Source organism: Ascaphus truei, chromosome 23 (assembly GCF_040206685.1).
Source record: "Ascaphus truei isolate aAscTru1 chromosome 23, aAscTru1.hap1, whole genome shotgun sequence".
Lineage (NCBI taxonomy): Eukaryota > Metazoa > Chordata > Amphibia > Anura > Ascaphidae > Ascaphus > Ascaphus truei.
This window is the reverse complement of record NC_134505.1, coordinates 3,685,272-3,698,699: the sequence shown is the minus strand read 5'-3', so window position 1 is coordinate 3,698,699 and position 13,428 is coordinate 3,685,272. Positions and strand designations below refer to the sequence as shown.

The window sequence follows — 13,428 nt, the reverse complement described above, 5'->3', positions numbered from 1 at the left end:
CCTAATATCAAAAGAAGTCCATCTATGGTCCTAGACCACTTCCCTTTCCAGGGAACTCTACCGCTGAATCTTAATGATTTAACTTTGCTGGGTGATTGGGCCACCATTTCTGAAGAACCTATTAAGGACTTCTCCAGTGTCGTAACCACGTCAGCTGCCTTTCATTGATTCTGTGTCATAAGTAAGGTTACCCCCACAGATACCCCGTAGATATTTGAATAGGCTAGGGACATGGTGATTACTACACCTGCAGGAAAATCCTATACACCGAGATAAACCAACGTCAATGAAGGTTCCCGGCCACCAGTTAAATAATAACAAGAGGGTTTCTTCATGATGGATGAGGAGGACGCCACCTACATTCTCAGTGTATGTGTATAGACTCGGTTTGGAGCATGTTGCATAGCTATTGTGAATGCTTCTCCACTATCCGAACCAATGAAGAGAAAAAACCCTTATTGTGGAAGTTGGAAGCGAGTCGGAGAAGGAGAAGTCCATTCTTGACCTTCTGTTAATGCCTTACACAAGTTCTCTTATGAGCTGATAAGAAGAATGGAAGGGAAAGGTTGACTAATTATTTAGACAACAATGAGCAATGTCTGCAGTTAGATTTCCCTGAAATGTCTACATCCAGCATCCCAAAGGGGAGACTTCCCACCAATGGTTGTCCCTGCTGCTGTAACCCCAGCGAGGCTCCGTTCCCAAAAACGATAGTGGCTCATGATACTACTGTATTCGCTAAATGACTTTAATTCCCACACACACAAGTCAGGTGAGGCAAATGCTTTATTGAATCACAAGAACACCGGGAAACAAATGCTTTGCACTGCATGCTACCTTCTAGATGACGCACTTTCCTTTAATGAAAGGGTTAATTCTCTTATGTTGCATTTTAATCAGGTTGCCATGGTGAGATCTATTATTTTGTCATTAAATATGTTATATAGGATACTTGGGGGTTATTGTGTAGATGTTGGTACTCATGTTGTGCCATGATGTTACCAGTGCGCATTCATCTTCATTTTGTAGCCAAGAAACCTTTAGAATTGTGACACGTTATTGTGTTGTGTTATGTCTAACAGGCATTGTTCCCCAGATACTGTTATCTTTGAGTTGTTCCTTATTACATCTTCTCTTCGATTTCCCTAACCTGGGAAGAGACAACCTTCCCGTCCACCACTTCTTCAACGATGGTCTTCACCTTTCTTGTTTTGGTCGGGTCTGCGAAGCACAAGGGTGGAAAATGTTAGTTTCCAACGCACATACACTTTCTGGCTAATTCAATATAAAAATAATTATTATTAATAATAATGCAGCTCAACCCCCTTATAACGCTGTGCTAGGGGACCAAAGAATCACATCGCGTTATAAGCGGGTCGCGTGAGAAGTAATGTACAATTGTATGCATTGTACAATAAAGTATTTAAGATACCAACAATCGTGTTGTAAAGTATTCATACGTCCGAAAATTGGGAGCCGCGTGTGCAACGCGATATAAGCGACAACGCGGATCGCGTTATAACGGGGTTGAGCTGTAATAACTTTATTTATATAGCGCTTTTCTCCCAATGGGACTCAAAGCCCTTCACAGTTACAAAAATGAAAAAAAGAAGAAAACATTTAAGGTTATAAACGAGACAAAACACAAGGAAAGATGCAATACAGGAAGGAAATGTAGCTATTAAATGTTGGACAGATTGTGGTATAATTAAAATTCTGAGTACGTAGGTAGGTCTTGAGCCTGTTATTATAGATCCCCTCTCGCACTGTACGAGGCAGACTGTTCTAGAGAGTGGGAGCGGCGTGGCTAAAATTTCGGGCGCAAAAGGAAGTCACAGAGATTCTGGGAATCCTTCACCTGCAGGTGGAAATGAGCGAACGGGACCCTAGGGAACGAGAAGCTCTCTCAGATAGCTTGGGGCCCTGGCCATGTAGGGCTTTGAATGTCAACATCTTGGTCGTCACAAAGGGATTTGTGCGATCAGAGAATAATGTGCCACTGTCGGAAGGTCAGACGGATAGCTGAAAACCCACATGGGTTGAATGACGTATTTACGGGTGCTTGCTAGAGATGTTACCGGGTGTTGTAAGTGGCCGGTTTCCCACTAGATTTTCTCAATGGCCTTATGGCAACTAAAAGGTTTTCAACTGTAACTCTTTTTTCCCTTTATTTTATAGGATGATTTATGACTACGGAGGTATGTATATAACCCAATGTTTTTCACTTACTCTTTGAATCTACTGAGGACGTCTGTGATCCCCCCGGTCGTTGCGTACCCCTGCAAATGCAAAAAAAGATATATATATATTTGACATTTTCAGTGTTTATTCTCCTTCTGCCCATGTATAATCAGACGTCGAAAGTGTCACAAACTCATTATCAGCCATTTAGAAAGGCATGTAGGAAATTGGGGCCATGTTCACCAAACAGTGCTACGCTGCCAGGCAATTTACACTGACGGCCCATTCACTGAATGTACGTTGCCTTATGGCTGACCATGGCTCTGATCGTGCTATGGTTGCACATCCCATGTGTAGACATAGGAGGCCAGTTTCAGACTTCTACATCATTGCTGGGCTAAGCAGCGCTCTGTTGGGAAACAAGATGGTGTAAGAGCAACTTGATGGCAGGCGCTGTCAAAATGAGCCTCTTTCTTTGTTCACCAAGAAACAATATACATTCACTTATCATAAAGAAATTCCTTCTTTCAACTCTCCCTCCCCAGCAAGGGTTGAGATGTCTCAGTCTTATCACTTGTCTTCTCACAGTGTCCCATGAGTGCTGTATCGCTTCACATCACCGTCTTATGTCATAGTACCTTTTGGGTCAGTTATACGGCTAAGCCCGGTCCTTACCCAGTCTCCCCCTCCAGCAGGCGCCTGTAGGTCTCAATTTCCATCTCCAGCCGGGTCTTGATGTCCAGGAGCCGCTGGTAGTCTCCGTTCTGTCGTTCCATGTCAGTCCTGACCTGGTGCAGCTGTTCTTCCACGCTGCCGATGTGGCTCTGGAGTTGGCTGAGCTGGACGCAGTAGCGACCTTCAGTCTCGGCCAGGGTGCCTTCCAGGGAGTGTTTCTAAGAGCAGGGAAGGAACGCGTTATGGAAGACACATTCCCACCCAACCACTGATTTCCAACCTCAAAGAATGACTTATTTATTAATACCACCAACCAGTCTGATAAGGAGCTTGAGGAACCCAACTCGTAGGCGTCACTTTCTAAAAGGTAAGGCAAGAACAAGGTCTTCACCTTCTGATTCACAAGGGTGGAAGGTTTCCTGTTGTCCTTAAATATCTACTGTGTGTAGTAAAGCTCATTTCTAGAGCAGAGGTCCACACGAATGCTGTAGTGGTCCATTCCATTTATCAGTCCAGGAATGACCCTTCTATGTATGTTTTAGTAGAGGTATCGGTCCGTGAGCAGTGTAGGATGTTGTACAGTAAATGCCTCAAGGAACTCGCAAAGTCTCCTATAAAGACGTATAGATCTGGCGCAGTTTACTGTCGTAGGAAAAGTGCTGATGGACAGAGGCCGCTGGCGGCTCCCCCATGCCCACAAAGCAAGCGCAGTGGGCGTCCCTGCTTCTGAATGGGACTCCCTCTGCGTTAATCCTTCTGGGCTGACACCAGTATAAAAGCTTCGCAGAGAGATCAGAGAGAAGCTGTCCCTCTCTCTGTGTCTCCCCACACAGCTCTTACATCAGAGAGAAGCGGTCCCTCTCTCTGTGTCTCCCCGCACAGCTCTTACATCAGAGAGAAGCGGTCCCTCTCTCTGTGTCTCCCCGCACAGCTCTTACAGCAGAGAGATCAGAGAGAAGTGGTCCCTCTCTGTGTCTCCCCACACAGCTCTTACAGCAGAGAGATCAGAGAGAAGCTGTCCCTCTCTCTGTGTCTCCCCGCACAGCTCTTACAGCAGAGAGAAGCTGTCCCTCTCTCTGTGTCTCCCCACACAGCTCTTGCAGCAGAGAGATCAGAGAAAAGTGGTCCCTCTCTGTTTCTCCCTGCACAGCTCTTACAGCAGAGAGAAGCGGTCCCTCTCTGTGTCTCCCCGCACAGCTCTTACAGCAGAGAGAAGCTGTCCCTCTCTCTGTGTCTCCCCACACAGCTCTTACATCAGAGAGAAGCGGTCCCTCTCTCTGTGTCTCCCCGAACAGCTCTTACAGCAGAGAGATCAGAGAGAAGCGGCCCCTCTCTCTGTGTCTCCCTGCACAGCTCTTACAGCAGAGAGATCAGAGAGAAGCGGCCCCTCTCTCTGTGTCTCCCTGCACAGCTCTTACAGCAGAGAGATCAGAGAGAAGCGGTCCCTCTCTCTGTGTCTCCCTGCACAGCTCTTACAGCAGAGAGATCAGAGAGAAGCGGCCCCTCTCTCTGTGTCTCCCTGCACAGCTCTTACAGCAGAGAGATCAGAGAGAAGCGGCCCCTCTCTCTGTGTCTCCCCGCACAGCTCTTACAGCAGAGAGATCAGAGAGAAGCGGCCCCTCTCTCTGTGTCTCCCCGAACAGCTCTTACAGCAGAGAGATCAGAGAGAAGCGGCCCCTCTCTCTGTGTCTCCCCGCACAGCTCTTACAGCAGAGAGATCAGAGAGAAGCGGCCCCTCTCTCTGTGTCTCCCCACACAGCTCTTATAGCAGAGAGATCAGAGAGAAGCGGTCCCTCTCTCTGTGTCTCCCCGCACAGCTCTTACAGCAGAGAGCAGAGAGAAGTGGCCCCTCTCTCTGTGTCTCCCCGCACAGCTCTTACAGCAGAGAGATCAGAGAGAAGCGGCCCCTCTCTCTGTGTCTCCCCGCACAGCTCTTACAGCAGAGAGATCAGAGAGAAGCGGTCCCTCTCTCTGTGTCTCCACGCACAGCTCTTACAGCAGAGAGATCAGAGAGAAGCGGTCCCTCTCTCTGTGTCTCCCCCCACAGCTCTTACAGCAGAGAGATCAGAGAGAAGCGGCCCCTCTCTCTGGGTCTCCCGCACAGCTCTTACAGCAGAGAGATCAGAGAGAAGCGGTCCCTCTCTCTGTGTCTCCCCCCACAGCTCTTACAGCAGAGAGATCAGAGAGAAGCGGCCCCTCTCTCTGTGTCTCCCCGCACAGCTCTTACAGCAGAGTGATCAGAGAGAAGCGGTCCCTCTCTCTGTGTCTCCTCGCATAGCTATTACAGCAGAGAGAGCAGAGAGAAGCGGCCCCTCTCTCTGTGTCTCCCCGCACAGCTCTTACAGCAGAGAGCAGAGAGAAGCGGTCCCTCTCTCTGTGTCTCCCCGCACAGCTCTTACACCAGAGAGATCAGAGAGAAGCAGCCCCTCTCTGTGTGTCTCCCCGCACAGCTCTTACAGCAGAGAGCAGAGAGAAGCGGTCCCTCTCTCTGTGTCTCCCCGCACTGCTCTTACAGCAGAGAGATCATAGAGAAGCGGTCCCTCTCTCTGTGTCTCCCCGCACAGCTCTTACAGCAGAGAGATCAGAGAGAAGCGGCCCCTCTCTCTGTGTCTCCCCGCACACCTCTTACAGCAGAGAGATCAGAGAGAAGCGGTCCCTCTCTCTGTGTCTCCCACACAGCTCTTACAGCAGAGAGATCAGAGAGAAGCGGTCCCTCTCTCTGTGTCTCCCCGCACAGCTCTTACAGCAGAGAGATCAGAGAAGCGGCCCCTCTCTCTGTGTCTCCGTGCAGATATTACAGCAGAGAGATCAGAGAGAAGCGGCCCCTCTCTCTGTGTCTCCCCGCACAGCTCTTACAGCAGAGAGATCAGAGAAGCGGTCCCTCTCTCTGTGTCTCCCCGCACAGCTCTTACAGCAGAGAGATCAGAGAGAAGCGGTCCCTCTCTCTGTGTCTCCCCGCACAGCTCTTACAGCAGAGATCAGAGAGAAGCGGCCCCTCTCTCTGTGTCTCCCCGCACACCTCTTACAGCAGAGAGATCAGAGAGAAGCGGTCCCTCTCTCTGTGTCTCCCCGCACAGCTCTTACAGCAGAGATCAGAGAGAAGCGGTCCCTCTCTCTATGTCTCCCTGCACAGCTCTTACAGCAGAGAGATCAGAGAGAAGCGGTCCCTCTCTCTGTGTCTCCTCGCACAGCTCTTACAGCAGAGAGATCAGAGAGAAGCGGTCCCTCTCTCTGTGTCTCCCCGCACAGCTCTTACAGCAGAGATCAGAGAGAAGCGGTCCCTCTCTCTATGTCTCCCCGCACAGCTCTTACAGCAGAGAGATCAGAGAGAAGCGGTCCCTCTCTCTGTGTCTCCCCGCACAGCTCTTACAGCAGAGAGATCAGAGAGAAGCGGCCCCTCTCTCTGTGTCTCCCCGCACGGCTCTTACAGCAGAGAGATCAGAGAGAAGCGGTCCCTCTCTCTGTATCTCCCCGCACAGCTCTTACAGCAGAGAGATCAGAGAGAAGCGGCCCCTCTCTCTGTGTCTCCCCGCACAGCTCTTACAGCAGAGAGATCAGAGAGAAGCGGTCCCTCTCTCTGTGTCTCCGTGCAGATATTACAGCAGAGCGATCAGAGAGAAGCGGCCCCTCTCTCTGTGTCTCCCCGCACAGCTCTTACAGCAGAGAGATCAGAGAGAAGCGGTCCCTCTCTCTGTGTCTCCCCGCACAGCTCTTACAGCAGAGAGATCAGAGAGAAGCGGTCCCTCTCTCTGTGTCTCCCTGCACAGCTCTTACAGCAGAGAGATCAGAGAGAAGCGGTCCCTCTCTCTGTGTCTCCCCGCACAGCTCTTACAGCAGAGATCAGAGAGAAGCGGTCCCTCTCTCTATGTCTCCCCGCACAGCTCTTACAGCAGAGAGATCAGAGAGAAGCGGTCCCTCTCTCTGTATCTCCCCGCACAGCTCTTATAGCAGAGAGATCAGAGAGAAGCGGTCCCTCTCTCTGTGTCTCCCCGCACAGCTCTTACAGCAGAGAGATCAGAGAGAAGCGGCCCCTCTCTCTGTGTCTCCCCGCACAGCTCTTACAGCAGAGAGATCAGAGAGAAGCGGTCCCTCTCTGTGTCTCCCCGCACAGCTCTTACAGCAGAGAGAAGCGGCCTTCTCTCTGTGTCTCTTCCCCGCACAGCGCTTACAGCAGAGAGATCAGAGAGAAGCGGTCCCTCTCTCTGTGTCTCCCCGCACAGCTCTTACAGCAGAGAGATCAGAGAGAAGCGGTCCCTCTCTCTGTATCTCCCCGCACAGCTCTTACAGCAGAGAGATCAGAGAGAAGCGGTCCCTCTCTCTGTATCTCCCCGCACAGCTCTTACAGCAGAGAGATCAGAGAGAAGCGGCCCCTCTCTCTGTGTCTCCCCACACAGCTCTTACAGCAGAGATCAGAGAGAAGCGGCCCCTCTCTCTGTGTCTCCCCGCACAGCTCTTACAGCAGAGAGATCAGAGAGAAGCGGTCCCTCTCTCTGTCTCCCCACACAGCACTTGCAGCAGAGAGATCAGAGAGAAGCGGTCCCTCTCTCTGTGTCTCCCCCCACAGCTCTTACAGCAGAGAGATCAGAGAGAAGCGGCCCCTCTCTCTGTGTCTCCCCGCACAGCTCTTACAGCAGAGAGATCAGAGAGAAGCGGCCCCTCTCTCTGTGTCTCCCCGCACAGCTCTTACAGCAGAGAGATCAGGGAGAAGCGGTCCCTCTCTCTGTGTCTCCTCGCACAGCTCTTACAGCAGAGAGATCAGAGAGAAGCGGTCCCTCTCTCTGTGTCTCCCCACACAGCTCTTACAGCAGAGAGATCAGAGAGAAGCGGTCCGTCTCTGTGTCTCCCCGCACAGCTCTTACAGCAGAGAGAAGCGGTCCCTCTCTCTGTGTCTCCCGCACAGCTCTTACAGCAGAGAGATCAGAGAGAAGCGGTCCCTCTCTCTGTGTCTCCCCGCACAGCTCTTACAGCAGAGAGATCAGAGAGAAGCGGTCCCTCTCTCTGTGTCTCCCCGCACAGCTCTTACAGCAGAGAGATCAGGGAGAAGCGGTCCCTCTCTCTGTGTCTCCTCGCACAGCTCTTACAGCAGAGAGATCAGAGAGAAGCGGTCCCTCTCTCTGTGTCTCCTCGCACAGATCTTACAGCAGAGAGATCAGAGAGAAGCGTCCCTCTCTGTGTCTCCCCGCACAGCTCTTACAGCAGAGGGATCAGAGAGAAGCGGTCCGTCTCTGTGTCTCCCCACACAGCACTTACAGCAGAGAGAAGCGGTCCCTCTCTCTGTGTCTCCCGCACAGCTCTTACAGCAGAGAGATCAGAGAGAAGCGGTCCCTCTCTCTGTGTCTCCCCGCACAGCTCTTACAGCAGAGAGAAGCAGTCCCTCTCTGTGTCTCCCGCACAGCTCTTACAGCAGAGAGATCAGGGAGAAGCGGTCCCTCTCTGTGTCTCCCCACACAGCTCTTACAGCAGAGAGATCAGAGAGAAGCGGTCCCTCTCTGTGTCTCCCCGCACAGCTCTTACACCAGAGAGAAGCTGTCCCTCTCTCTATGTCTCCCCGCACAGCTCTTATAGCAGATCTCACTATTTTTATTGCAAAGTATTGAAGCAGGGGGTCTCCGTAGCGCAACCATTCATTTTACGTCTGGGGACCCCCTGCTTCCCGAGGTACAAGTCTCCCTATGAGATGTCCTGAAAGTTTAAATCTCCCGTTAGGTGGCCACACTTTCAGCTTTCACATTGAGCCCAAGCCGAAATAAATAGCGCTACTTCTGTACTGCAGCCAACGTATCACATGAAATATGTATTCTAACAGAAGGGAGACTCGTTTGACAAAAGGTTCACGTATAAACTCTTCTCTCGTCACATACCATAGCATGCTGAGCTTGCAGTTCGATCTCCAGGTTCTGCAGAGTGCGTCGGAGGTCTGAGATCTCGCTCCGGCTAGACTGGACTTGCTGCTCACCCATGGAAATCTCCTTTTTCAGCTCCGTGCTCTGCAAACACCACGAGAAACGCGTACAAATGGTGAACACGGTCACTGTAGGTCTACACACATATACAGATATAAACGCTGCAATGGTTCTTTGGGGGTATAAGCGATAGCTACCTTCCGTAGGTACCACTCTTCAGCTTCTCTGCGATTCTTCTCAGCCATGATTTCATACTCCGCTCTCATGTTATTCAGAATCTGGGTGAGGTCCACTCCGGGGGCAGCGTCCATCTCCACGTTGATCTGGCCAGAGCTGCCTTTCATTGAGCTCATCTCCTACGTAAGGCAGAAGGTGTTTAGAAATATAGAACTTTTTTTCCGGGGGCCTATATAATCTGCTCGATGATCGAGAGGCTACACCTAGCAGGGTGAACTCTTGGTCATTAGCTCCAACTTACAATCTAACTTCTGCTTAGGTAGGTTACCAGAGGTCACTTGAATCTCGGCCTTGCTTCGCTGCATGTAACGATGGTGTCACTACCACTACGCCCTGTCTCCCGAATGTAGGGGGTTTTAAAAGTGACGTGGTTGGAATGGCACCAAAAAAAAAGCCTAAAGCTCCATCCAATAGGACAAAAATACACAGTGAAATACCTATATATCTCTTGAAAAAGAGTCATTTAGTTAAACCCTTTGACCAAAGTGTTATAAGCCTGCTAGCCTCATCAAGGCATGAGCAAATGTGCAGGTCCTAACACTAACTGATTAAAATTCTTATTTACCTCTATAGTTAGAGGAAGAATATTCTTTATTTATTATTATTATTTAATATTATTTATTCTTGTGTTAAACATGAGATTGCAAGCTCTCTCCATGCCCACCATCGTTATTGCTGCCTCGTATTCGTGAAGAGGACCACTGGTGAGGATCTTACCTCCAGGTGGTTCTTCTTGAGGAACACCAGCTCCTCTGTCAGGGACTCCAGTTGCAGCTCAAGGTCAGACCGGGACAGGGTCAGCTCATCCAAGACACGGCGCAGGCCGTTGATGTCGGACTCGACAGTCTGGCGCATCGCCAGCTCATTCTCATACCTGAAATGGAACGAAGGATTGGTTAACACGAGAGAGAGAGAGTGGCTGGGGGGAGGGGGGGGGGCAGATGTCATGTCAGCAGCGAACTTTGAGGCTCGGAATAAACAGTGCTAAACCTTAAGATCCATTAAGGTCTTCTCATGACTTGAATATCTTTATAATAAAGGGTTAACATTAAAACCAGGAGGTGTTGAACTCCAGTCCTCAAGCCCCTCCCCCCCAACAGGTCGGGTTTTCAGGGTATCCCTGCTTCAGCACAGGTGGCTCAATCAGCCCCTGCTTCAGCACAGGTGGCTCAATCAGCCCCTGCTTCAGCACGGGTGGCTCAATCAGCCCCTGCTTCAGCACAGGTGGCTCAATCAGCCCCTCCGGTTGAGCCACCTGTGCTGAAGCCGGGGATATCCTAAAAAACCTGACCTGTTGGGGAGTGTATTTAAACAGTTAGCTTCAAAGTGCTGCACTGCTCTCCCTACAAAGCTTGTTATACAAAATGTACAGCATGAGTTTGATGTATTTTTTTTCCTTAACCCTATCTTGACCTGTCTGGGTAAAAATAACCTTTTTTTTTTTTAAGTAAAATCCTTGGAAAGATATGAATCCAAGATTTTAGGTGAATCTTAATCCAGGCGCAGACTGAGCTACGTTCTGAATCCTGGAGGTATTCCTCATCCTCCGGATGCCCCCCCTCGCCTTCCTCCCCCCCCCTCCCAGGTATAAAACTCTCCGAACTGGCATTCTCACAGCTGCGTTCTACTCACTTCATTCTGAAGTCATCGGTCGCCAGCCGGGCATTGTCGATCTGCAGCACGACCCTGGAATTGTCGGTGGTGGCGCTGAAGATCTGTGCAAGGGGAAGGACACAGAGAGGGTGAAGAGGGCGAGGAGGGCACGCAAACACGTTGACCCAAGGGCTTTGGGATAATGAACCCTACCTCTTGGACAACACCACTCAAACGATCTCACTAGCCAGGACTCCTCATTTTCCCTTTTTTTTGGGGGGGGGGGGGTGTCTTGTTCCAAGGTATGGATGCAGAATACTTTTTATTAATTTATTAATTACATTTATTCATTTTATTAACTAAAAATGACCTTAAAGACCAAAGGAAGAGAGCTGGGCAGACTTTAAATATATTCTTTCCGCCCCCAAGCCCCCCCCTCCAAAAAGACATGACCTGTTATTGACGTATAGTGACAAGACCGCTACTAAATGATTGATGGGTGGAATTTAAATATCCTAGGAGAAGGAGTGGGCTGGTGGTTACCGTGTGCCTGCCTCACCTGAAGCACTTGGAGACAATCCCCTAGCCGTGGGACGGTGACTATGTCATTCTAAAAAAATGACATTGTTTGCCCTTCACTGCGATCTTCCTTGGTTAAATACTGGAGGCGCATTTGAAGTGCCGAGAACCCCGTCAGGCGTATTGAAAAAATAAATAAAGGCTGATCTCACGCTTCTAGAGAATAGTATCCCGTGGCACGTCAAAACCTCGGGGGCAAAGGTCAAGCAGATATGTCACGTCTTTATAACGATGCTCACGCTTCCTAGTGTAGCACCATTTGGAAAGGAGTGGAGTGCCCCTCTCTCGCCAACTTTGGACTCTTTGATCTCACTCTAACCCCTCAGATCCCGAGATTAAGATGCGGTTCCCTTGCTCCCAATTATCTCTTGCTGTGCATGCAATGTCTTGTATATAACGTATAACCCTGGCTCACTTAATGTAACCGTGCATCTGTCATCGTAACTCTGTGCCCAGGACGTGCGTGAAAACGAGAGGAAACGCTCAGTGTATTACTTCCTGGTAGCACGTTTTTATAAATAAAATCAATCAATAAATACAATTCTCCTGTTACAAAGAAGAAGACAACCGAGCATCGCGTTTGCCCTCCCTTGTACGTTGAGGGCATTAATCACCGACTTGCCCGGGACATGATGGGGAAATGTCATGAAGGTGGAGTCACCCTCTTTGTTTAGACAGAGCTTCGGGGCGACAGTGACAACAAACGGGAGCACAGGGCGGAAACAAAGTCTTTCTTCAACACAGAAAGAGGAATCCAAGGCTGTAACTTGGTATCCCTTTGCGGCATCTACCAGTCGCCTCAAAGCTTGAACACACTGCAGCAGGTCGGCTGCGTTTTTGATGTTGACATCTCGGCAGGCTCACAAACCGTTGGCAAAGGGGACAATGTGTCATTGCCTTCAGCACCAAGTCCAGCCAAGTGCTGGAGCTCATTACTGCTACACACCGAGGCTTCCTACACAGACATTGCTGAATTATACCGAGTGGCTGGTTTATGAAATAGTATTGTTGCTGGTGATGGCAACTTGTGACATAATAATAATAATAATAATAATAAAAAATGAATAAAGCTGGCCAATGTGGCATTAGCACTGGGATCCCTTGATGAGGACTTAAGGGGTCCTGACTTTCTGCCCTTAAAGGGATGATGAAGATAATATCACTGATATTTATTTGGGGGGGGTATATAGATGACAGATTTAGCTGTGAATTACAGAAAAAGGAACATATACCTACAACAGAAGGCTCAGGACAGGATGAGCTTACAGTCTAATTCATATAGTTAAGGCTCCTCAATACTCAATACTTTTAGCCAATAGACCATGTTGATACGATACCTTGTTCCTCAGATCTTCGATGATCTGGTAGTACTTGGTGTAGTCCCGGCTCTGGCTGTTGTTACTCGCATGCTGCTTTTCGTACCACTCCCGGATTTTGCTCTCCAGCTCGGAGTTGGCGGCTTCCAGAGCTCGCACCTTGTCCAGGTAGGAGGCCAGACGGTCGTTCAGGTTCTGCATGGTCTGCTTCTCCCCACCGCCTCCCAACAGAGCGTCGCTGCCGACAAAGCCGGAGCTGCCGTAGCCGAAGCTCAGGCTGTTCGACCCCACGCCGCAGCCGGAACCGGACAGCGAGCCGCTGCTGAAACCTCCATAGCCGCTGGAGCGGCTCCCGGAGTGGACCTTCTGGCTAGATGTTCGGCTCTGGTAACTGGTGGCGTAAGACATGATGCAGCAAAAGCACCACAGCTAGCCTTCTCTAAAATAGCAAGAGGATGGAAGAATAGCACCCTGGTATGGATGGGTGTGTAAGGTGTGTGTCTCTAGCACAAAGCCGTGTCACCTTTATATTGGTGAGCGTGGGTGGGTCTATGGGTGTGTTTTGTGTTTTGCAAATTCCACCTAAGTATTATTTTTTTTTTTGCATGTCGACCTGCTCTGCTTGTTGTGCCCACATGCAACGATGCACAACAGATGGAGCATACATCTCATTCTGTTGTAACACGCCTCGGGCGGTGGGTACATTACAATAAGAGTTAGGGCGGAGAGAGACCTTGGCTTCTATGAGAACTTTGTTCCTGTTATACTGATCGCAGTGACTGCCGGTGTGTCTCTCTGTCTCATCCTGTTCCGTTTGTGCCTTAGGGCTGGGGAAAGGATGCTGGTATAATGTATCCTCTAACACAGTGATGTTCTACCTTTTTGGGGGGTTCATTCTGCAGAACCCCGACCCTCTCCAATAGCGCGTCTGAGATAAGATGCAT

The 13,428-nt window shown here is 49.9% G+C and overlaps 1 protein-coding gene across 1 annotated transcript; it reads right to left on the bottom strand.

The window, feature by feature from the left end:
* Window positions 1-768: 768 nt before the first annotated feature.
* Window positions 769-12,995, bottom strand: LOC142473105 (keratin, type I cytoskeletal 12-like). The gene is made up of 8 exons (XM_075580263.1): window positions 12,506-12,995; window positions 10,629-10,711; window positions 9,714-9,870; window positions 8,957-9,115; window positions 8,718-8,843; window positions 2,857-3,074; window positions 2,230-2,279; window positions 769-1,221 (listed from the first exon to the last, which is right to left on the bottom strand). Exons 1-8 carry the CDS (start codon window positions 12,890-12,892, stop codon window positions 1,124-1,126), a joined length of 1,278 nt encoding a protein of 425 aa, XP_075436378.1. The 5' UTR covers window positions 12,893-12,995; the 3' UTR covers window positions 769-1,123.
* Between the last annotated feature and the right edge of the window lie 433 nt (window positions 12,996-13,428).

Bases quoted from the DNA above. Each gene is read 5' to 3' on its own strand.
- LOC142473105 (XM_075580263.1), bottom strand. From the start codon at position 12,892: ATGTCTTACGCCACCAGTTACCAGAGCCGAACATCTAGCCAGAAGGTC. The intron at 9,871-10,628 runs GTGAGTAGAACG...GTTCCATTTCAG, and splicing joins ACCGATGACTTCAGAATGAA to GTATGAGAATGAGCTGGCGA. The intron at 3,075-8,717 runs GTATGTGACGAG...CCCTGCTCTTAG, and splicing joins TGCAAGCTCAGCATGCTATG to AAACACTCCCTGGAAGGCAC.